General features: G+C 44.9%; 1 protein-coding gene across 3 annotated transcripts in view; it reads left to right on the top strand.

The window, feature by feature from the left end:
• LOC126253516 (neurotactin) overlaps positions 1-24,747 on the top strand; it is a 281,622-nt gene that overhangs the window by 58,750 nt on the left and 198,125 nt on the right. The window contains exon 1 of one of the 3 annotated variants that reach the window (XM_049954890.1): positions 16,250-16,297. The exons of 1 other annotated variant lie outside the window; for it this stretch is intronic. In XM_049954890.1, coding sequence (XP_049810847.1) covers positions 16,276-16,297 — 22 coding nt within the window. In that variant the 5' untranslated portion in view covers positions 16,250-16,275. Of the gene's footprint in view, positions 1-16,249; positions 16,298-21,186; positions 21,264-24,747 lie in introns of those variants that run through there. One more of the 3 variants, XM_049954892.1, reaches the window with a different exon arrangement.

Here is a 24,747-nt window from a genome sequence, read left to right as displayed (position 1 = left end):
AGTTCCTCGACCACCATTGACCAGACGTTTTCAATTGATGAGAGGTCTAGAGAATGTGCTGGCCAGGGCTGCAGTCGAACATTTTCTGAATCCAGGAAGGCCCGTACAGGACCTACAACATGCGGTCGTGCATTATCCTACTGAAATGTAGGGTTTCGCAGGGATCGAATGAAGGGTAGAGCCACGGGTCGTAACACATCTGAAATGTAACGTCCACCGTTCAAAGTGCCGTTAATGCGAAAAAGAGGTGACCGAGACGTGTAACAAATGGCACCCCATACCATGACGCTGGGTGATACGCCAGTATGGCGATGACGAATACACGCTTCCAATGTGCGTTCACCGCGATGTCGCCAAACACGGATGCGACCATCATCATGCTGTAAACAGAACATGGATTCATCCGAAAAAATGACGTTTTGCCATTCGTGCACCCAGCTTCCTCGTTGAGTACACCACCACAGGCGCTCCTGTCTGTGATGCAGCGTCAAGGGTTCCACAGCCATGGTCTCCGAGCTGATAGTCCATGCTACTGCAAACTTCGTCGAACTGTTCGTGCAGATGGTTGTTGTCTTGCAAACGTCCCCATCTGTTGACTCAGGGATCGAGACGCGGCTGCACGATCCGTTACAGCCATGCGGATAAGATGCCTGCCATCCCGACTGCTAGTGATACGAGGCCGTTGGGATCCGGCACGGCGTTCCGTATTACCCTCCTGAACCCACCGATTCCATATTCTGCTAACAGTCATTGGATCTTGACCAACGCGAGTAGCCATGTCGCGATACGATAAACCGCAATAGCGATAGGCTACAATCCGACCTTTATCAAACTCGTGATGGTACGCATTTCTCCACCTTACACGAGGCATCACAACAACGTTTCACCAGGCAACGCCGGACAACTGCTGTTTGTGTATGAGAAATCGGTTGGAAACTTTCCTCATGTCAGCACGTTGTAGGTGTCGCCACCGGTGCCAACCTTGTGTGAATGCTCTGAAAAGCTAATCATTTGCATATCACAGCATCTTCTTCCTGTCGGTTAAATTTCGTGTCTGTAGCACGTCATCTTCGTGGTGTAGCAATTTTAATGGCCAGTATTGTATAACCGGATACTTTTTTGATCAAATAGTGTACACCATTCCATCCGTCGGATTTCAGAATCGTCATGAGACAGTTTAGTTACAGGGGTTTTAACCGCTGACTCTGAAATCGCGGCCTACAGTGACCCGGCATCCTTTTTTTTTGGCTGATTTTCTTGATGTGATGGAATGAATAATAAATCCATATGCCCAATGAGTGATTCCGATCAAATATACGGAGCAATGCATGGCGTAATTTGTCTTGCGTACCGCAGATCGCTAATAGTGAACGTACTCTGTCCACGGTCGCGAGTGGAACTTGGTGCCGTATCACAGAGGCTCCGAAGACGGACTAATGGAACGTTCACCTGGTGCTACACCGTAATGGAAGCAACAACACTGGTAAACGATGGGACCGTGGCTTCGGCTGTGGCGCACCTGCCTGGGTACATTCTCAGTGGGCAGGTGGCGTTGGCAGGTGGCAGGTGGAGTCTGGAGCCGGCCGGCTGAGCATCCAGGCCGCCGCGCCTCGCTCCGCATCTCACAGACTGGGGGCGGGCGCGCCTCCCGCACACCACTCGGGCCTGCGTCTTCGCCGCTCAGCGTTCAACTGAAGCGAAGCAACTCGTTACTTGAATGAGATTTTCACTCTGCAACGGAGTGTGCGCTGATATGAAACTTCCTGCACGCCCCGTCCTCACAGGAGACGAGGTACTGGCGGAAGTGAAGCTGTGTCGCCGAACTGAAACTGTTATTAAGACTGGAGGTGAAGTTAGCGTGAGGTCCCCTGAGGCGACAAATGTTTTGTCCTATGTGCTAAGTAAAATAGCTGAGAGATATAAGATGTGATGTAATGAAGGATTATTAGTACTGCGGGGAATTGTAGTTTTTTTATATGTGTTCGTCCTAAGATGACTGTATCGCAGTACACCACCTGACAAGAATGCGAGGCACCCAGAAGACATGGTCGGAAGTCAATGCAATTTTGTGTATGTACTCACAGTCGGCAGGTATGTAAATGATTTAGAGTCGCAAATCACTGTGTTAGATATAATGGCCACCAGACTGCACTGGCACTGTTCGTCTTTAGTGTTGTTACCAGGCCTGGTAAGGCATATATGAGGGGTGTGAACAGCGTCAGATATTGAGTGATCACTGTGGAAGACACGGAGATGCCCGGTACTCGCGTGAGACTGTGTTATCAGCACCAGAAAGATTTTAAAGGGGGTTCGTTGTGTGTCTCCAATTGACCGGCTGTTCGAGTCGTGCAGTATCTACATTTGTGGTGCATATGGGTGTAACAGTTGTCCGATGTTGGACTACATGGCAACTTGAGGGCAGGCATAGTCGTCGTCTAGGTTTCCGTAGACCATGTTTGACAACGACAAGGGATAATCGCTGAATCGTACACCAACGACACTGTAACTCTACACGTCTGCATCTTCCATCCGCGAACAAGTAATATGCTCCCTGCAACAGTCCGTGTCATGCCACATCACTGATCGCACAGTACCAGTAGCCAGACTGGCTAACAACCATGCCACGTGTGGGCTGCCGTTAACACCAGAAAAAACATGGCTGCGTTTGGGTTGGTGCCGTGACCGAGAAACATGGGCCGCTGATAAATGGAATCTTATTCTGTTCAGCGATTAATCGCGTTTATACGCTATTCCAGATGACCAACGTTGGCGACTATGGCGGCGACCGGGGAGACGTCCCATTCTTCCAATTTTCTGGAGACGTACAGCACTTATGCTCCTGGCTTTATGGTGTGGGGAGCCATCGGGTATGACTTCAGGTCATGGCTGCTAGTAATTTAGAGCTCAGCGGTACCTCACGGACATCCTGCGTCCCCATGTGTTACCTATCATGTGTTACCTCTCACGTGGCGGTATCGTGGTTCTATTTTTCAACAGGCCAATACTTGCCCATACATGGCAGTCGTCCCTGGATAATGTCTGCATGATGTCGATGTGGCCAACAAGATTCCCACATCTGTCCCTTATAGAACATTTGTGGGACTATCTCGGACGTCATCTCCTTCCTTGAGCCAGTTTCCAGGGTACGATGGACTAATTACAACAGTTGTAGGTCGGCATGCCTCCGTGTCTACGGAATCAGGACATGCACCCAACAGGGGTGAAACGTCATTCCGGTAAGTGGGCACATATTGTCAGGTTTATGTACATCTACTTCTACATCTACATGATTACTCTGCAATTCACAGTTAATTGCCTTGAAGTGAGTTCATCGAACCACCTTCAAGCTAATTCTCTACCGTTCCACTCTCGAACAGGGCGAGCTCTGATTTCACGTATTTTATTATGCTGATCATTTCTTCCAGTGTGGGTTGGTGCCAACAATTTGTTTTCACTCTCTGAAGAGAAAGTTGGAGATTAAAGTTTCATGAGGAAATCCTGCCGCAGCGAAACATACCTTTATTTTAATGACTGCCACTCGAATTCGTGTATCATATCCGCATCTCGCGTATTTCGCGATAACAGAACACGAGCTGCCATTCTTTGAAATTTTTCGATGTCCTCTGTCAATCCTATCTGATGCGGATCTGACAGCGCACAGCAGTACACCATAAAAGGGCAGACAGGCGTAGTGTAAGAAGTCTCTTCAGTAGACCTGTCATATTTTCTAATTGTTCTACCAATAAATCGCCGTCATTAGTTTGTTTTTCCCACAACATTATCTATGTGATCGTTCCAGTTTAAATTATTCGTAGTTGTAATCGCTATGTGTTTAGTTGAGTTTACAGCCTTTAGAGTTGTGTGATTTACTGTTTAACTGAAATTTAGCGGATTTCGCAGAGCTCTCATGTCGATGACGTCACACTTTTAATTATTTATAGTCGATTGCCACTTTTTGCACCATACAAATATCTTGTGTAAATCATTTTGCAATTTGTTTTGATCATCTGATGACTTAACATGACGTTCAAATTATAGTATTATCTGCAAACAATCTAAGAGGGCTGCTCAGATTGTTTATGTAGAGCAGGAACAATGACTGGGTGTTGTGTGCTGTCCTTAGGTTAGTTAGGTTTAAGTAGTTCTAAGTTCTAGGGGACTGATGACCATAGATGTCAAGTCCCATAGTGCTCAGAGCAGGAACAACAGAGGTCCTATGACACTTTCTTGGGCAACACCAGATATTACTTCTGTGTTACTCGATGAAGTTTCGTTAGTTTTAACAGACTGTGACCTTTCTGACAGGAAATTACGAATCCAGACACCAAACTGGGACGATAATCCCTAAGCACACAATTTCATCAGAAGCCGCTTGAGAGCAACGTTCTCTAAAGCCTTCTACAAAATTTAAAAATATGGAATCAGTCTGGCGTCCCCTGTCCATAGCACTCATCACTTCATGAGAATAAAGAATTGGTTATCATTCACAATAACGATATTTTCTGAATCAGCTTTGCCTACTTGTCATTGAATCGTTTTCTTCGAGGTGATTCATAATGTTGAAACATGTTCCAAAATCGTATTGCAAATCGACGTTAGTGATATGGATTCGTAATTCAGCAGATTACATCTCTTTCCTTTGTTGGGTATTGATGTGACTTGGGCAACTCTCCAGTCACTGGGTACGGATCTTTCGATGAGCCCTTGTGTATGACTGCTAAGTATGGAGCTATTGTATCACCATACCCCTGAAAGGAAAATAACTGGTTTATTGCCTCATATTAATATAACATTTACAATTATACATTTGTTGTACATACTTAGGAAAAGTAACTGGTCCTCCTTTCACTTACTCTTCTTTACATACGTAGCAACTACAATGCTGAACCACAGCTGTTATTAAAAATCAGACGTGCAGAAACGTATATAAAACAAGGTTTTATTGTCCTGCAAACAACGAGCGTCGTCCCAAAATCACGTGAGTGCCCCGGTTTGATGCTGCGTTTCTTAAGTGTTTTAAGCTGCTTCGCTACATAGAGGATATCTACTACTAAGTTATTCATGTTGGCAGTTGTTGATTCGAATTTAGGAGTATCTACTTCGTCTTCTTCGACGAATTTCGGAAAACCGTGTTTAGTAACTTTGCTTTAGCGGTGGTGTCATCAATAACATCACCATTGTTATCGCGCAGTGAAGGTATTGATTGCGTCTTGCCATAGGTGTAGTTTATCTATGACCAGAATCTCTCTGGATTTTCTGCCAGGCTTCGAGACAGAGTTTCATTATGGAAACTATTAAAAGTATCTGGAACTGGAGTCTGTGCTAAGTTTCGAGCTTCAGATAACATCGCAAATCTCGGGGATTTTGCGTTCTTTTAAATTTGGCATGCTGTTTTCGTTGCCTCTGCAATAGTGTTCTGACGCGTTTTGTGTACCATGGGCGATCAGTGCTATACCTTACTCTATCTTATTTGGTATATATTTCTCAACTGCCGTCGATACTATTTTTTTGCATTTAAACCATTTCAGGTTTACGCTTACATAGTCAGAATAGACCAAGTGGAGACTGTCTCTAGGAAGGTGTCAAGCAATTTGAAGTATTTTGGGTTCATTTTTTGTAGGTTTGGGTGTTACGGTATTTAGTCTAGCAACGATAACCTTGTGGTCACTAATCCCTCTAACTGTCATGATGTTGCCAATTATTTCAGGATTATTTGTTGCTAAGAAGTCAAGTATGTTTCCGCAACCACTTACACTTCGAGTGGGCACCTGAACTAGTTGTTGGATTTGATTCGGTTTTGTAATCAGTGAAATGACGTCAATTACCATCTAAAAACGTGATATTTCATTTCGCTGCATCCTCTCCTGGGTGGGAATGTATTGTGTATTGAACTGGGGACCTAGAAATGACGGAGAGGCATCGTCCCGCCGTAGCCTTCAGTGGTGCACAACCTCCACAACAGCCCACAGCAGTCCACCCACCACACAGCCGCCCCACACCGAAACCAGGGTTATTGTGCGGTTCGGCCCCCAGTGAGAATAATGATGGTGTACGCGTACGTGGAGACAGTGTTTGCGCAGCAATCGCCGACATAGAGGCACCGAGGCGGAGTTAGGGAACCAGTCCGTATTCGCCGAGGCAGATGGAAAACCGCTTTAAAAACCATCAACAGGGTGGCCGGCACACCGGACCTCGACACTATTCTGCTGGGCGGATTCGTGCTGGGGACCGACACGTCTTCCCGCTCGGGAAGCAGCGCTTCAGACCGCGCGGCTAGCCGGGCAGGTCCCGTCCTGGGTGCTTTATTATACTACGGTTGACTGAAAAGTAATGCCTCCACCTTCGTAACTCTTCAACAGTTGGCAAAATTGGTATGCGGCAGGTACTGGTTTGTTCCGTAGCCTCTTCTCTAAAGCTCCAGTTGGCGGGAAGCCTTAGCATTGAACGGTTGTGTTGTTAGAGAGTAAAGTATGGAACCCTGCGCAGACGGTCCGTCAATGCGATTTAAGCAACGTGCAGTCATTGAATTCTTGACAGCAGAAGGTGTCAGCCAAAGGAGATTCATCAGAGAATGAAAGCAGTTTATGGCGATTGTGTTGATGTGAGAACTGTGCGTCGTTGGGCGAGTAAGTTTAAAGATGTTGAGGCGGGAACATGCATGACAAACAAAGAGTTGGACGTCTTGTGACAGCAACCACCGGGTTTCACAAGCAAATTGTTGACAGATTGATTCAGGACTATCGTCGTGTACTCGGAGAGAAATTACAAGCACAATCGGCATTTCACAAGAAGATGTGGATCACACTAATGGTTTTCTTAGCTTTCGGAAGATGACAATGCCAAACCACACACTTCACGTGCCGCCACAGCCGAACTTCAGAGACTGAATCTCAAAACCGTACGGTATCCTCCATACAGTCTAGATTTAGCACCGTCTGACTTCCATCTGGCCGGAGTGGCCGAGCGGTTAAAGGCGCTACAGTCTGGAACCGCACGACCGCTACAGTCGCAGGTTCGAATCCTGCCTCGGGTATGGATGTGTGTGATGTCCTTAGGTTAGTTACGTTTAAGTAGTTCTAAGTTCTAGGGGACTTATGACCACAGCAGTTGAGTCCCATAGTGCTCAGAGCCATTTGAACCATTTTGAACTTCCATCTGTTCGCGATAATGAAAGTCGATCTGCGGGGACATAATTATGCTTCTGATGAAAAAGTTGAGATAACTGTGAGGCAGTGATTGCGGAAACAGAGTGTTGACTTCTTCCGTGACAGCTTCAGAAAAGTTGTTCATCGTTGGTAGACATGTATTCACTTGGCTGGTGACTATGTGGAAAAGTGAATATTGGTAATTCAAGATCACATTCTAAGGATTATTTCTGCGTTTGATTTATTAACATATTCCCATCCAAACCCAATAGCGGAGGTGGAGACATTACTTTTCAATCAACCCTCGTAATTGTCACGTAGTGTGTTTGTGTTCAGCAGTGTGTTTAACGTAAGTGATGTACTAAATTACTAATGTGCTACCGTTTTAAGGACTAATTCGACTAAACTTAAATGTTTAGCTTGACGTATATCTGAAATACCAAACGTCACAGAGTGGCGATGTAGCGGCCAGGGACAGAAAGGTCTTACACGAAATACGAAGTGCCGTGTAGACGGCAACAGGCAGCTGGTGGGCTAGCACGACCTCCGAGGCGGCCAATCGGTTGACTTGGAGGAGGACGCAAGGGCGCAAGGAGCAAACCGGACGCAACAGATTGAGGCAGCTGCCGTGACGTCAGGGGTGCGTGCGGTCGCCAGGTGCAACGCGGCAGGGCGAGCCTAGCCGAGGCGTGGCTGCCGGTGCCAGCCAGCACAAAAGCGCCGCCGGCGCCAGCTGCGCAGCTGCCGCTCGCTCCTCAGCACCGGCTACCTGGCTGCAGTGTGCGGCACTCCTGGAACACGGCTGAGCGCAAAATACCCGTGTTGGTTGCGACGTGTGTGGAACTGCATCTTCCAGTTTGGCTAGAGCAGGCGTGCCTGCAGAGGAAACAGCGACCGTTGAAATTAACTTTTCTGGACAGCCACATGTCGCAACCAGTATGATTATTTTTAACTGTTTCACTTGATAATTTCATAGCAGCATCGTCAGAACCTCTGGAATTTACACTGCAAAATATGCAACAAAGTCTGACACTAGGGAATCATACATTGACTGGGACGATATATTACACTACTGGCCATTAAAATTGCTACACCAAGAAGAAATGCAGATGATACACGAGTATTCATCGGAGAAATATAATATACTACAACTGACATGTGATTACGTCTTCACGCAGTTTTGGTGCATAGATCCTGAGAAATCAGTACCCAGAACAACCACCTCTGGCCGTAATAACGGCCTTGATACGCCTGGGCATTGAGTGAAACAGAGCTTGGCTGGCGTGTACAGGTACAACTGCCCATGCAGCTTCATCACGGTAACACAGTTCATCAAGAGTAGTGACTAGCGTATTGTGACGAGCTAGTTGCTCAGCCATCATTGACCAGACGTTTTCAATTGGTGAGAGATCTGGAGAATGTGCTGGCCAGGGCAGCAGTCGAACATTTTCTGTATCCAGAAAGGCCCGTACAGGACCTGCAACATGCGATCGTGTATTATCCTGCTGAAATGTAGGGTTTCGCAAGGATCGAATGAAGTGTGGAGCTACGGGTCGTAACACTTCTGAAATGTAACGTCAACCGTTCAAAGTGCCGTCAATGCGAACAACAGGTGACCGAGATGTGTAATCAATGGCACCCCATACCATCACGCCGGTTGATACGCCAGTATGGCGATGACGAATACATGCTCCAATGTGCGTTCACCGCGATGTCGCCAAACACGGATGCGACCATCATGATACTGTAAACAGAACATGGATTTATCCGAAAAAATGACGTTTTGCCATTCGTGCACCCAGGTTCGTCGTTGAGTACACCATCGCAGGCGCTCCTGTCTGTGATGCAGCTTCAAGGGTGACCCCAGCCACGGTCTCCGAGCTGATAGTCCATGCTGCTCCAAACGTCGTCGAACTGTTCGTGCAGGTGGTTGTTGTCTTGCAAACGACCCCATCTGTTGACTCAGGGATCGAGACGTTGCTTCACGATGCTTTACAGCCATGCGGATAAGATGCCTGTCATCTCGACTGCTAGTGATACGAGGCCGTTGGGATCCGGCACGGCGTTCCGTATTAGCCTCCTGAACCCACCGATTCCATATTCTGCTAACAGTCATTGGATCTCGACCAACGCCAGCAGCAGTGTCGCGATACGATAAACCACCATCGTGATAGGCTACAATCAGACCTTTATCAAAGTCGGAAACGTGATGGAACGCATTTCTCCTCCTTACACGAGGCATCACAACAACGTTTCACCAGGCACCGCCGGTCAACTGCTGTTTGTGTATGAGAAATCGGTTGGAAACTTTCCTCATGTCAGCACGTTGTAGGTGTCGCCACCGGCGCCAACCTTGTGTGAATGGTCTGAAAAGGTAATCATTTGCATATCACAAGCATCTTCTTCCTGTCGGTTAAATTTCGCGTCTGTAGCACGTCATCTTCGTGGTGTAGCAATTTTAATGGTCAGTAGTGTATTTCATTTACAAAACGGTAACTTAGTTTAAAACACACTAGTTGATCTGTTACGTTTTCGGCAACAGAGATACGTTGGCTGTACAGCAGTGCTTCTAACGTCTGTGTCAATGTGTGTTCAGAGATAATGTAGTAGTCTCATTGAGCGAGATTAGATCCTGTATATACACAGACGGAGAATGACAGTTTACACGATGTGTTACCTCTGCACCACTGATTAACAAAGAAACGTTTACTGGCGGACCAAATAAACTGTAGGCACTGATACACTTATAAAACAGTCTTCATAAGGATCCTCAAGTCCCGTTTTGGCCGGAGACACATGTAAAATAGTCACTCCTCCAAACTCAGTGATAAATGCCCCGTAGAGTTCTAACTACATTGAATTATATTCCGGAGCCCGACTACAGTATTTTAAAACGTGCAGTAGTAACAGTTAACGTATAGTCTTTAACTGCTTCACGGCAACTGTCCCAGATATTGACATAAAGGCAAACCAGGATTACGGCTCAAAGCTAAGCAAGTCAGAAGTGAAACCAAAATCAGAATTCTTGAAGTTTCCACAAAAACAAATGTAGCTCATGATTTTAGGCTTATATAAAACTCACCAGTCCTCTCTCTCCCATGAACGCTACCTGCAGATAAATACATCAGTTTCCTCGCTATCTTATACAAGGTCCACGGCGTCATTTCACGTAGCACGTGCACTAAGATGTGAGATACATCTTAAAAAATCGGATATGACTAATACTAACTCCACTACCAAACGGGAAACATACTCTTGCTGGCTTTTCGTGCAGAAAGGATAACTTTCTCAATCAATGCGCATCTCTAACATCCTATATCTAAAATATATCTGGCGCGATTTACTTCATCGTCAGCCAGTGTTTTATTATGGCTAGCCACTCAGTTAGCAGTCTCGGCTTCCAGCGCTTATCGAAACGTGTGCTTGTATCTCTTGCTGCAGTTAGTGAACCGTACACGAACTCCCGCAGCAATAAAATTAGGGCCCTTCTGTATTATCCGTTCTGTACAGGCATACTCACACTGATCAGCCAGAACGTTATGACCTCTGACCTACTGTCGATATAAACCCCTCTAGGCTAAAGCATCACCTGGCGAGCAATGACTGCGAGTCACACACTCGCACGGTGCATGTAGTTTCAGTGAGCGTGTTGTCCGTGTGTAGAATGAAGAAGGCGCGCGATCTATCTGAGTTTGACAGAGGACAGATTGTGATGGGCCGGAGGCTGCTCGGCATGAGCATTTCGGAAACTGCACCACTTGTCGGGTGTTCGAGGAGTACCTTGGTGAGTGTCTTCAGTACGTGGTGAAGGCAAGGTGAAACCACGTCCAGATGTCGTGGGCTTTGGCGGTCACCCCTCATTACAGATGTCGGACGTCATAGGCTGGGCAGAATGGTAAAACAGGACAGGCGGCGAACTTACACCAGGCTTTAACGCTGGGCAGAGTTCAAGTGTGTCTTAACACAAGATGCAGCGAACACTCCTAACGATGGGCTTCCGCAGCCTACGACCTTTCCGTGTGCCAATGTTAATACCACGACATCGGCAACTACAGGTGAAATGGACATGTAACCATCGTCATTGGACGTTGGCGCAGCCGCAGAGCGTTGCATGGTCTGATGAATCCCGATATCTTCTTTATCACGCTGATGGGAGGGCGCGAATGCGTCGTCTTCCAGGGGACAACTCCTTGACACCTGTACTGCGAGACGGAGACGAGATGGCGGAGGCTCCGATTACTCTGGGGAACATCCACGTGGGCATTCATGGGTCAACTGGTGCTCGTGCAAGGTACCATGACGACCAAGGAGGATTGTACTCTGGTTGCAGACCACGTACATCCCTTCATCACGATGGTGCTTCCCGAAGGCAGTGGCAATTTTGAACAAGATAATGCGCCATGTCACAAAGTCAGGAGCGTGACGGAGTGGCTCGAGGAACACAGCGATGAGTTCTAATTAATGTGCTGGCCCCAGCTCGCGATATCTGAAACCGATGGAACACATCTGGGATGTGATTGAACGTGGCGTCAGAACTCATCGCTCACCTCAAACGAATTTACTGGAATTAGGTAACTTGTGTGTGCAGATGTGATACCAACTCCCTCGAGCGACCCACCAAGGCGTCATTGCTTTTCTTCCGGCTGATATAGAGCAAAGCGAAACCCTTTGTAATCTTACATTGAGATTAAGAACATAGTTGATTTACAATATGGTAACTTACGTTTAAAATCCCTTTGTAATCTTACATTGAGATTAAGAACATAGTTGATTTACAATATGGTAACTTACGTTTAAAATGCAGTACTTAGTTCATTATATTGCCGGCACCGTAGAGTATAAATGTCTATGGAGTGAGCATTCGGATGCGCAGAACGAGAATTCCGTCCGCAACATCGCCTGCAGCTCAAGTCACGTTATTTTGAGATGCCGCATTTTAGTTCGTATAGCGCTTAGTGTATTTTGAGTGTTATTACTTCGCTGCTACAGACAGCTCACCTTCAGAATTAACGTGAAACTTTGGGTATGTGTTTTAAAGACATCTTAACAATTTGATACTAGGATCTGAAGCTGGCTCAAAGATGTGAAGAGCAATGATATTGTGCGTTTTCGCCACAGTATCATAGCTCTGTTCCACTTTACTTTTTTCCATTTTAGATTGTACTTATTCATATTGTTGAATGTATTCTAATTAATAACGGTACAACGACACTATATAGGAAATTGTCTCACGCAGAAATACTTAGATTAACACAAGAGTTTGAGAACCTGCATAAATTGGAGGAAATTAATCAGACTGTTATGTGCAAATATTATCTGCGTATGAACATAATATCAGTATTTATACACCGACTGGTAGTTTACTCAAACACACAAATTTATCTACCACTTATCTCGTAAACACATGATCATAAAATCGTAGAAATTGTCTCCACAATCCAAGACTTTATAATACCAGGTCTCAATAGTTTTCAACATATAAAGTGCCATATATCCAAATGACATTTACAGTTGTATATTTGTTGTACATACTTATGAAAAGTAACTGATCCTTTTTTCACACACTGCCCTTTACATCAGTAGCAACGACAATGGTTCAAATGGTTCAAATGGCTCTGAGCACTATGGGACTCAACTGCTGTGGTCATCAGTCCCCTAGAACTTAGAACTACTTAAACCTAACTAACCTAAGGACATCACACACATCCATGCCCGAGGCAGGATTCGAACCTGCGACCGTAGCAGCAGCGCGGCTCCGGACTGGAGTGCCTAGAACCGCACGACCACCGCGGCCGGCAGCAACGACAATACTTGCGCCATAGCTGTTACTAAAACTCAGACGTGCAAAAACGTATATAAAACGAGGCGAGTAGTACAAAATTCAAGTTTTGCTATTACCACAAACTACAGACAAGCAGCGTCGTCCCATTATCATGAGACTTGTCCGTTTGGATGTTGAGAACATGCGGAGTACTCTATGCTCACTCCATAGATATATGTATATACTCTACGGCAGGCACCAGAGATTAAGTTGGCTGTACAACAGTGGTTGCAACGTCTATGGCAACGTGTTTACAAAGATAATGCAGTGTTCTTAATGAGCGCGACAAAGTCCTATATACATAGTCACTGGTTCGAATCTATTTCACGAAAAACCAGCACATTTCAACTACTACATTAACGCAGATATATGGTAAACTACTGCCATTTTTTGCGAAATTAAATATGTATTTTTTAAGATTTGTTTTGACAGATATTGCAGCACAATGACATTTTGTCCAGTGCAGAAATGACATGGCTATATATGAAAGCGACGATCGAAATGTAAGTTTGAATTTCCCGTAGCAATATAAATTTCGTAACAACTGGTAGTAGCTTACCATATTTAGATGTTAGTGTGGTAGTAGAAAGCATTGGTTTCTCGTGAAGTAGATGCGAACCAATGAATATATATACGAGGGTCGTTCCGTAAATCATGGCAACTATGTATCTTGCGGTAATGCGACAACATGAGAATTCCACGATGTGGATTGAATTGGTACGGCAGTGTGTGAATGGTTTCATCAGTTGTGGAATGAGGTTGAAGTCGCGTGGACTGAGATCTGGTGAGTTGTGTGGGTGGGGGAGGATCCACCTTGTAGCTCTGCCAACCTAACACTGAATGTTCGGGCGATGGCACCGAGCCATTCTCACATGCGCTTGCAGTCTGCCGATTGATTTCGGTAATGTTTGCCTCCTGAGGAGCTAATTGAATGAGAAGCAGTTTTCCCAAGGTCTGGAAAGCCTACAACGGCCGGGAAAGTAGTTTGCTGGCCACATGCCCCCTGACACGGAATCCGATTGTCAGGAATATCACGTGACTTGAGTTGTAGGCGATGTTGCGGGCAGTAACGGTCGGTAACTCGTGGTCTTCTGGTCCTCATGGCAGTATAGTTTTTCTTCGTACTATTTTAATCGTTTTAAAGAATTTTTTGTCGCTCTGCCTACTAAGAATTGATGTCAACATCGATAGGAGGGCAAGTAACAACTAAAACATTGGTAGTGCCGCCAAACAACTCATTCTCAGTTCTACGTCCATCCGACTTCAATGACTCTGATACTTACACTATGGTCTACCAAGTTTGCCTGAGAGGGCCATCTATCTCCCTATCCAGACCGCCATCCATAGCTGGATCCCTAACTACGGATATATATCAGGAAAAAAGAGACGAAATTTGTACTACTAAGACTGCATTCATACTACAGTGAGATATTAAGGGAGCAGGTCAAATACCCTGAAGGATTGACGCTTCTAAGAAGTAGAAGACTTTTTCCGTGCAACAACAAATTTTCAATGTACTATTTGCTGAAGGGTTGTTTCTTCCACGGGAAAGATGACCTTAGTGGTAGGAAAGCTAAATGTCGTAACATGTAGAAGATTGATGTGAGAAAACACGTACCAGGTACTGAGCCAGGAAGCTGAGTTTCATGCCCCTGCTGCTTACGCTATGATCTACCAAGTCTGCATGAGGGGATTACCAGTTTCCGTACCCAGCCCCCCTCATCAACAGCTCGACCCACAACTACGGCCGGCCGGGGTGGCCGAGCGGTTCTAGGCGCTACAGTCTGGAACCGCGCGACCGCTACGGTCGCACGTTCGAATCCTGTCTCGGGCATGGATGTGTGTGATGTCCTTAGGTTAGTTAGGTTTAAGTAGTTCTAAGTTCTAGGGGACTGATGACCTTATAAGTTAAGTCCCATAGCGCTCAGAGCCATTTGAACCCAACTACGCAGTCTACTAGACGATCACACTGAAGAAACTGGAGAAATGTTCACATTTTAATGCAAGACATCTGATAGTTAAGGCGTTTAAACTCTCATTTCTTCGTTCTTTGCCAGCCAGTTTCCGGCTATGAAAATTCTTTCACACTTCGTTTCGAACTGGCTACATTTTACATGAACGCTAGTTTTACAGTCGCTCAAAGCTGATTCATTGCAGTCTACTGACTGGTTTGATGCTGCTTTCCTGTGCCAATCCCTTCATTTCAGAGTAGCACTTGCACCCTACGTCGTCAATTTCTTGTTGAGTAAATTTCAGTCTGTCTTCCCTACAGTCTTGTCCCTACTTCTTGGTCATCGATTTTGATGTTAAGTTTATCGCTGCTCTCATTTCTGCTACTGCTTTTTACTTTCGTCTTTCTTCGGTTTACCCTCGGTCCATATCCTGTAAACTGTTCATTCCGTACAACATGTCCTGTAATTCTTCTTCACTTTCACTGAGGATAGCAATGTCATCAGTGAATCTTATCATTCATATTCTTTAACTCTAAATTTTAATCCCGCTCTCGAATATCTTCTTTATTTCCTTCATTGCTTATTTGACATATAGACTGAACACTAAAGTGGAAGACAGCGTCTCTTAAAAGTTGCAGACGATAAAAATTAGTGAAGGAGGTGTCAATATGTACGACATGTCGAAAGAGATGTATCCGATTTATCTACCGTTGTTGACCAGCTATGTAGTAACATAATGTTTATGCCATCGTATGGTCACATGACGTGCTAACCTGATAAATCCACTAAGAATTAGTTACCACAGTATCATCCTTTTACATTCAACGTTTTCTAAAATTATGGGAGACTGTACAGAAAGATAAGAAATCTTATGATTGTCTAAGTTTCGCCGTTTCATTCTAAAAGACAAAAATGGCTCTGAGCACTATGGGACTTAACATCCGTGGTCAGAACTTAGAACCACTTAAACCTAACTAACCTAAGGACATCACACACATCCATGCCCGAGGCAGGATTCGAACCTGCGACCGTAGCAGTCGCGCGGATCCGGACTGAGCGCTTAGAACCGCGAGACCACCGCGGCCGGCTAAAAGACAACGGTAGACATTCAAATAAGCTGAGGCTTTGTGGGAGAAGAGTAGAGTATCGATTCTTTTCGAGAAAAGATTTTTAATTCAACAGACCAGGAAGAGTGGAGCATGCAATATAAACAGAACCACGCAACTGTCTTCTCCCCGACGGATGTGTGGGCGTTTCCGGTAATGCACATGATTGCTGATAATCTCTGGGCGCTACAGACGAGGCCCTGGAAGTTGTCAGTTCCCGTCCGAGCTACAAGAGGCCATCGGTGCAGAGAATGTGGAAAGCATTTAGAAATTGTAAGTTGTTGGTAATTGCACGCTGACAAATAGCTCCGTGAGTGATTTGAAATTTGTCATTCTGCTTAAGAGGTGGCTTTGTGAGCGAGTGAGTTGCATGACTAACGAGAGCTAACTTTTCGGTGAATGAAGTGGGCGTTAATGCAGTGTTTATCGTGAGGTCTCAGCGAACTGTGATTACGATTTAAGGTGATTAAACGTCAGAGTTGTGGCATTAATTCTATCAGAACGTTTGACACACTGTCCAAGAGCTACTGCCAAGCGTTAGCTGGCTAACCGTAAGTGTCACAGCATCTTTGGCTGCTGTCTCCAATACGGAGTAGGCCTTATGAACTGGTTTAACATAATCGTTTACTCTGATGACTAAGTTGTGGAATATTCTCCGATTCCAAAAGTACGGGGTTGTTAAGATTCGACAGAAACAATGTAGTATATTCGTAACAAGTTCACTTCTTTGTCTAGCACGTTCTCCTTGTAACTATTCACTATCAGATCAAGTACAATTCTATCCTATAAGAGTAACACCAGCTCCAGCTACATTTCCGAACACTGCTCTGAAGGTCGCAACTTTCGGTCAAATATAGCTGCATCAAACCTATCGCTGTAAAATCGAGCACACATCCACTAAATGTGCATGTTGATGTACGAAGCTTGGAAGTGGCGACAATATTCAGCGTTTGAGTCACGAAGAACCTGCCTTAACTATTCCCCGATTTCCATTATCTACGAGTAAACATTTGGACTGTGAAGTCGCGCGAATGCCTGACACAGCGCAACCCTGTTCTCTATGAGGGCGTGAAACTGACTTGTCTTCGTCTCGCTGTCTTGTATTGCTAACAGCTACATCTATACTCTACGAACAGCCTGGCGGTGTGTGGCGAACGGTACTTCGGGAACTGTACTATCTCCGTCCTTTTCTGTTGCATTCATCTGTTGAACCTTTGATGCCTTTTACCGACCAGCTTTGATGCTGCAAAGTGATTCGCTTGTTTCTCTCCCACATGCAACGACATTGCTTTTGCTTCTTCTGCAAAATCTTGTTATTGTATTTCTCCTGTTTCAATATTATCATAGTGATCCTCTTGCCTGTTTTTGTGATGAGAGGCCCGTTGTTTTTAACTTATTTATTATTTTTCTGAACGTTTTATCTTCTTCATTTTTTGTTCCTGACAATGTTTCTCTTCCGAGATACGAGGAAGGGCAACATCGGTCATAAACTTTTTAAGCCTGTTTATTGTAGATCGATTTCAGCTACTGTGTACCTGTCTTAAGTGCTACATGAATAAAAGAGTTAATGAATCAGGCACTAAAACATAAATTAAAAGCAGATCACGAATACATCGGATTGTAAAACGTAAATTTACATGCAAATTACATCCAATTCATAATAAGTCACTGTAAATAAAATCGCACATTATACTACAATGACATTATCTGATGGAAACAAACCTGAATGTTTATTTCGCTTTCCTGTACTATGCATCTGATTTCTTATGATTTAACTATCTTGTGAGACCTACATTGAAGTTACTGTTCTTTTCTTGTTATTTTATTAAGGCTTCACTGTCCCTGATAACACTGTCTTGTGTGTAATGTTTGCGTATTCATTGTATTTAGGTGTTTATTTCTTGTTTTGTGGATCGTATGTCAGTAAGGTTGACGAGTTGTTTATAGACTCTGTGGTTTATTTGCTTTCTATTCCGATGTTGAACGGTGTTATTTTGTGTAAAAAAATGTGTTTGATTATCGTTGCGTCAGATACATCTCTCAAAGCATAAAGACTCTAAACTCCCTCCCAGAACACATTCACCTATCCGCCATCTTGTTTTCGGATCTTGTAAACAGTGGCACAGTGAAAGTTTCCAATTGGTGCAATTTCTTACAGTGAAGATACTGGAGAAATCAGGAAAAGTAAGGGAATACATAGTGCGCATACACACACACACACACACACACACACACACAAATCTTCCACTCTGAATAAAATAAAACTAACTACAAGTTTCCCCAGTCATAAATTTTGAGCCCGCCGGTATGGCCGAGCGGTTCTAGGCGCTTCAGTCTGGAACCGCTCGACCGCTACGGTCGCAGGTTCGAATCCTGCCTCAGGCATGGATGTGTGTGATGTCCATAGGTTACTTAGGTTTAAGTAGTTCTAAGTTCAAGGGGACTGATGACCTCAGATGTTAAGTCCCATAGTGCTCAGAGCCATTTGAACCATTTTGAACCATAAATTTTGGATGTAAATAACTTTCTACATTAAGTCCCCTGTGGCTATAGATGACAGTCTGTGAAAGAAAACTACTGTAACGCAAAACACGGAACTACCACAGCCTGTGGTAACAAGATATATACACAAACTTTTGTCTGTTATCAATTTTGTAAAAACGTTTTTCTAAGAACTAAAAATACTGTATGTACAGATAGTACAGAGCAATCTTCCTGTTATTTAACAGAAAGAAGACAAGAAAGAAAATCTGATCATGCTGTAACTTCACCAAAATGTGACTGGGTAAAAATAAGAAAAATTTGAGTTTCGTCAAGGTGGAATCCATCCAAAAAATTCTTGGGCCAAAACATTGTGATCACCTGCTTAATAGCATTGTGATACACGTCTGGAGCGCAATACAGCAGCGATTCTGCGTGGTATGTATTTGACAGGTCCTTAGTAGGGTTCTAGAGGTATGTAAGAAGGATGTTGTTAAAATACGAACATATCGGTATTTATCTATAGAATATCGATGTACATCGGCGATATTATTTTCATTGATATATCGATAAGGAAAGTGCAATATCGAGTGCCGATATTTTTGTTGTATACTATATTTTTCGCAGTTTTCGGTAAATATTTTAAATTGTTCTTTTGAAATTGCTGTGTGTGAAAGAGTCTTTCCACTTTTTGAGCTTTCATCACGTCCAATCTCTCTCTCTCTCTCTCTGACTGTGTGAAGCACTTGAGGGTGGCGGTATGAATGGAATAACAAGATTTCCGATGTGAAGAAATAGCGCACCAGTTGTGTTAAAAAATAGTGTGCTATTTCTTCACATCGGCATTCTTCAAAATCAGTTCCTGTAACTGATGAACAAAAATCTAATTTACAAGATTGGTCTTTTCGTTTGACGGAGACGTGCGAGGGGATATGCTAACGTAATCGGCGGTCGGCGCTACCAGCAGAATTTGCAAGGTTTAACTTACCACGCAAATTTTGACACTATAACTACTATGTCGCTGGCGTTCGCACAAATGAAGAAACAGGGTCGTCGACATGACGTGTTTCAGACAAATCCGATATGCGACGAAACCGAACGACGGACCCATCAGACATCTTTTATTCTGCCACTTACATGCAGTCTCTATTGTTGGCAAAGTCGTTATCGCCAAGCATGAAAGTACATAGTTTTCCTTTCAATTCTTTCTCTAAGGGGATACATAGGCTTGTTGATGTACGGAGTACCTAATAATAAATCGATAGTTAAAAATACTGCTCTAATACATGCAATATATTCACAATGTGCAGTCGATACCTTTTCCCGTCGATTTATCGATGTATCGATGATTCTTTCGACACACAGTGGGCCGATAGTGAAATAATTTAAAATAGCAGTATATCGGATTCCACATATTTTTAAAAATATCATCAGTCCTAGTATGTTGCACCAGATGTCTTCCCACAGGTGAAACAATTCCCGTAAATCACGGACCACTGGTTTGTGGGCGCTGAGTTAGCGTCTCATAGCATCCCAGATGTGTCCCATCGGGCTTAATCATGCACATTCGGTGGGCAAGGCATCAACGTGATTTGACTATGATGCTCCTCAAACCACAGTAGTAGCACGATTCTGGACTTGTGACACAGACAGTTATCCTGCTGGAAGATGCCACCACTGTTGGGAAGACATCAAGCACGAAGGATTGCAGTCCTGGCGGAGGTTCGAGTCCTCCCTCGGGCATCGGTGTGTGTGTTTGTCCTTAGGATAATTTAGGTTAACTAGTGTGTAAGCTTAGGGACTGATGACCGTAGCAGTTAAGTCCCATAAGATTTCACACACATTTGAACATTTTCAACGAAGGGTTGCAGGTGGTCCGCAATTATGTTTACGTAGATCACAGCTGCCACAGTGCTTTTGATCACTAGCACAGACCACATGGAAGCCGAGGTGAATGTTCCCTATAGCATAGTGCAGCCCCCAACAGGCAACGTCAGTGGCCTGGTGCAAGTTACCAGCAGCCGTTTACCTGGTTTAGGAAGTGTCCGCACGCGGCTGTCGACCTGGTGTAGCAAAGAACGACGTTCATCCGTCCAGGTGACACGTTTCCATTGGTCCGAGGTCTAATCTCGAATCTCGACCATGATTTTTCTGTTTCAGTGGTTTTTCTTTCACAGGCTGTCATCTGTAGCAATAGAAGACTTAATGTAGAAAGTTATTTACATCCAAAATATAATATGCGACTGGGAAAAAGTATGTTTTATTTTACTCTAAGTAGGAGGCTTGTGTGTGTGTGTGTGTGTGTGTGTGTGTGTGTGTGTGTGTGTGCGCTCGCACGCAAGCGCGCAGTATGTATTACTTACTTTTCTTGATTTCCCCATTATCTTCATTGTGAAAAATTGCACTTGGAAAATTTCACAGTGTTACTGTTTACAGGATCCGAAAACAAGACGCCGGACAGTTGAATGTGTTCACAACTCACAAAACATGAAGTAATTCTGCTACAAAAAGGACTTAAATACAATGAAAACGCACCTACTGCAATCAACATGGGAGCACATTGTCTGTTGCGAAGCCCCGTGTTGCATAACGTGCCCTTAACGATATGCTCCGAAACAAACGTGCCTGGATTAGCACAACACTGTGTCGTCAGACCTGCTACAGATCGTCGCCAGTCCTGATTTACAGAGCGGGCGAGCCCCCTTCCTCCACGTTCTGTGATTACGCTTTGACGTCCACCACGTTGTCGGATACTCAGGTTTCACAGTCATTCAGCCACTTTCCATAGAGACTCACGATAGTAGCACACGAACAGCCGATCTGCTTCGCCATTTCCGAGATGGTAGTTCCCATGTGCTGACCCATAATAATCAAAGTTGCTCGTGTCGTCGGATTTCCCCATCTGAGGCCAGTATCAATACTGGAAATTTTCCCCATTCATCACTGCCCCGGTTATTCGTCGTGAGCACGCAATGCCACCAGGTGTTACATTATTTGATCAGAAGTATCCGGACACGTGGCTGAAAATGACTTACAAGTTCGTGGCGCCCCCCATCGGTAACGCCTTGAATTCAATATGGTGTTACCCATCCTTACCCTTGATGACAGCTTCCACCTTCGCAGGCATACGTTCAGTAAAGTGTTGCAAGGTTTCTTTGGGAATGGCAGCCCATTCATCACGGAGTGCTGCACTGAGGAGAGTAATCGATGTCGGTCGGTGAGGCCTGGCACGAAGTCCCACGTACCGAAACTTCCCAAACGTGTTCTATACGATTCAGATCAGGACTCTGTGCAGGCCAGCCCATTAAAGGGATGTTATTGTGGTGCAAGCACTCTGCCACAAGCTGTGCATTATGAACAGGTTCAAAATGGCTCTGAGCACTATGGGACTCAACTGCTGTGGTCATCAGTCCCCTAGAACTTAGAACTACTTAAACCTAACTAACCTAAGGACATCACACACATCCATGCCCGAGGCAGGATTCGAACCTGCGACCGTAGCAGTCGCACGGTTCCGGACTGCGCGCCTAGAACCGCGAGACCACCGCGGCCGGCTATGAACAGGTGCTCGATCGTGTTGAAAGATGCAATCGCTATCCCCGAGTTGCTCTTCAACGGTGGGAAGCAAGAAAGTGCTTAAAACATCAATGTAGGCCTGTGCTGTGATAGTGCAACGCAAAACAACAAGGGGTGCAAGCCCTCTCCATGAAAAGCACGACCACATCATAGCAACATCGCCTCCAAATTTTACTGTTGGCACTACACACGCTGGCAGATGATGTTCACCGGGCATTCTCCAGACCCACATCCTCCCATCGGATCGCCACACTGTGTTCCGTGATTAGTCACTCCACGCAACGTCTTCCGACTGTTCAATCGCGCAATGTTTATTTTCCTTACACCAAGCGAGGCGTCGTTTGGCATTTACCGGCGTGATGTGTGGCTTATGAGCAGCCGCTCGAAATCCAAGTTTTCTCACCTCCCGCCTAACTTGCAGGGGATCCTGATGCAATTTGGAATTCCTGTGTGATGGTCTGGATAGATGTCTGCCTATTACACATTACGACCCTCTTCAACTGTCAACGGTCTCTACCAGCCAACAGACGAGGTCGGCCTGTACGCTCTTGTGCTGTACGCATCCCTTCACGTTTCCACTTCACTATCACATCGGGAACAGTGGACCTATTGATGTTTAGGAGTGTGGAAATGTCGCATACAGACGTATGACAGAAGTGACACCTGATCACCTGACCACGTCCGAAGTCCATGAGTTCCACGGAGTGCCCCGTTCTGCTCTCTCGAGATGTCTAATGACTACTGTGGTCGCTGATATGCAGAACCTGGCAGTAGCTGGCAACACAATGCACCAAATACGAAAAACATATGTTTTTTGGGGGTGTCCGGATACTTTTGATCACATAGTTTATTCAATGGGCTCGCACCGTTGGCAATACTTTCTCGAATTTGCAATTTCCATTGGCATTAATACATACTGCGCATTCCACAGGCCATGTTGCTGTCAGATATCTGCGATCCCGCTGTCTATGAGGCGTTCAGCTCCCAAAGAAAGATTTACTCCATTTAACTTTTTCTGCTTTTTTCTTTCCTTTTGTTATTGTGGCAAGTGTACATGACAAGCTCCGCCCTATCGCTGGTACGCTATAAAAATGCGGACGAGCTCGGCTGTCGTCACTGAGTTCGCTTAACCTCGTCATCAATTCGCCACGCTCAATTTCACCCCCTCTCTGAAGACCATCCGCCTGAGGCTGATGTAGTTTGCCACGTGCTGTTTAGCTTCCTCTATTAGCTACTTTGTTAAACCTATATGGAGAGGGGAGAGCCAGCTGTTAGAGAACCAATACCGTTCTGAGCGACGCTGAAGGTTATCACAAGGTTATCGTTTTAACAAGGTGCGAGGGTAATCCGCCATTACAGATTATTGGGCCAGTTCATAAGGCAATATTTTAACCAAAATTGAATGTACAGTGAATGCAATTCGGACACCTAGATGGCTTTGAAACTTATTTAGCAAGAGAATTGCAGTGCGAACAATATGACATAGGGAAAATTTACATGCAGTAGTGTGTATTTGCCACGCGTTTTTAAAACGTTAAAAAACACCTATGTATTATAGAAGGTAAAGTATGACCTTTTCGCCTCCGTACATAAGTGGTCAGCGCGTTTGACCATTTTGCGGAGGACCTGGGTTCAATTACTGGTATTCTAGCGGATTTTCCTTTGGTAGGAGTAATGGAACAGAGTCCTTTCAGCCTCTTGGTTCAAATTTAGGATCTATTTAAATGAGAAGTATCGGATCCAAAGTCTATAAAGCTGTAAACGACCGAAGCAGCGGTGTGTTGATCCTATCGTATCGCATCCGAATGTCGACATGTGGCGGAGAACGACTACGCGACCGGTCGGCATCGTGCGGTCCTCTGCACCTGATGGCGGCGTTTAGTTTTAAAATATGAACTAATACAACTTTAAACGATAACCCGTTTGTATCAGAAGATGATTAACATTCGTCTGGGTGTTGTACTGCATCATTGTATAAAATACAGTGGTGGTGGTGATATGGTCCTATGTTTAGATGTAGATCATCGATCGGTAGGCTTATACACAACTTAACTGAAATTAACTTGCGCTAAGAACAACACACACACACACACACCGATGCCTGAGGAAGGACTCGAACCTCCAACGGGGGGAGCCGCGCGAACCGTGACAAGGCGCTCGAGACTGCTCGGCTTCCCCGCGTGGCTTAAAACACAGAGTGCCTCAGGAGTAAACGTAAATATTCAGGGATCTGAAAGGAACGATCACTTGAAGCAAAAAATTTCCGATGGACATATGCCCTATTCCGAACGATTCCTGGTACAGAACACATTTAATGTATATCGTTATTGATTTTCTGCATTATTCAATACATTGTCAGCTTGACACATTTACGGATGTACAGGAAATAGTAAGCCGGCCGCGGTGGTCTAGCGGTTCTGGCGCTGCAGTCCGGAACCGCGGGACTGCTACGGTCACAGGTTCGAATCCTGCCTCGGGCATGGGTGTGTGTGATGTGCTTAGGTTAGTTAGGTTTAAGTAGTTCTAAGTTCTAGGGGACTTATGACCTAAGATGTTGAGTCCCATAGTGCTCAGAGCCATTTGAACAGGAAACAGTAAACATTACATTACGCGGCATCGATTACTTTTGAATGGAACCATTGCATAGTCCCGTTGTGGCGGGTGTT

The sequence above is a fragment of the Schistocerca nitens genome, chromosome 4 (genome assembly GCF_023898315.1).
Source record: "Schistocerca nitens isolate TAMUIC-IGC-003100 chromosome 4, iqSchNite1.1, whole genome shotgun sequence".
In the NCBI taxonomy this organism is placed as follows: Eukaryota; Metazoa; Arthropoda; class Insecta; order Orthoptera; family Acrididae; genus Schistocerca; species Schistocerca nitens.
This window is presented reverse-complemented; position numbering and strand designations above follow the sequence as displayed.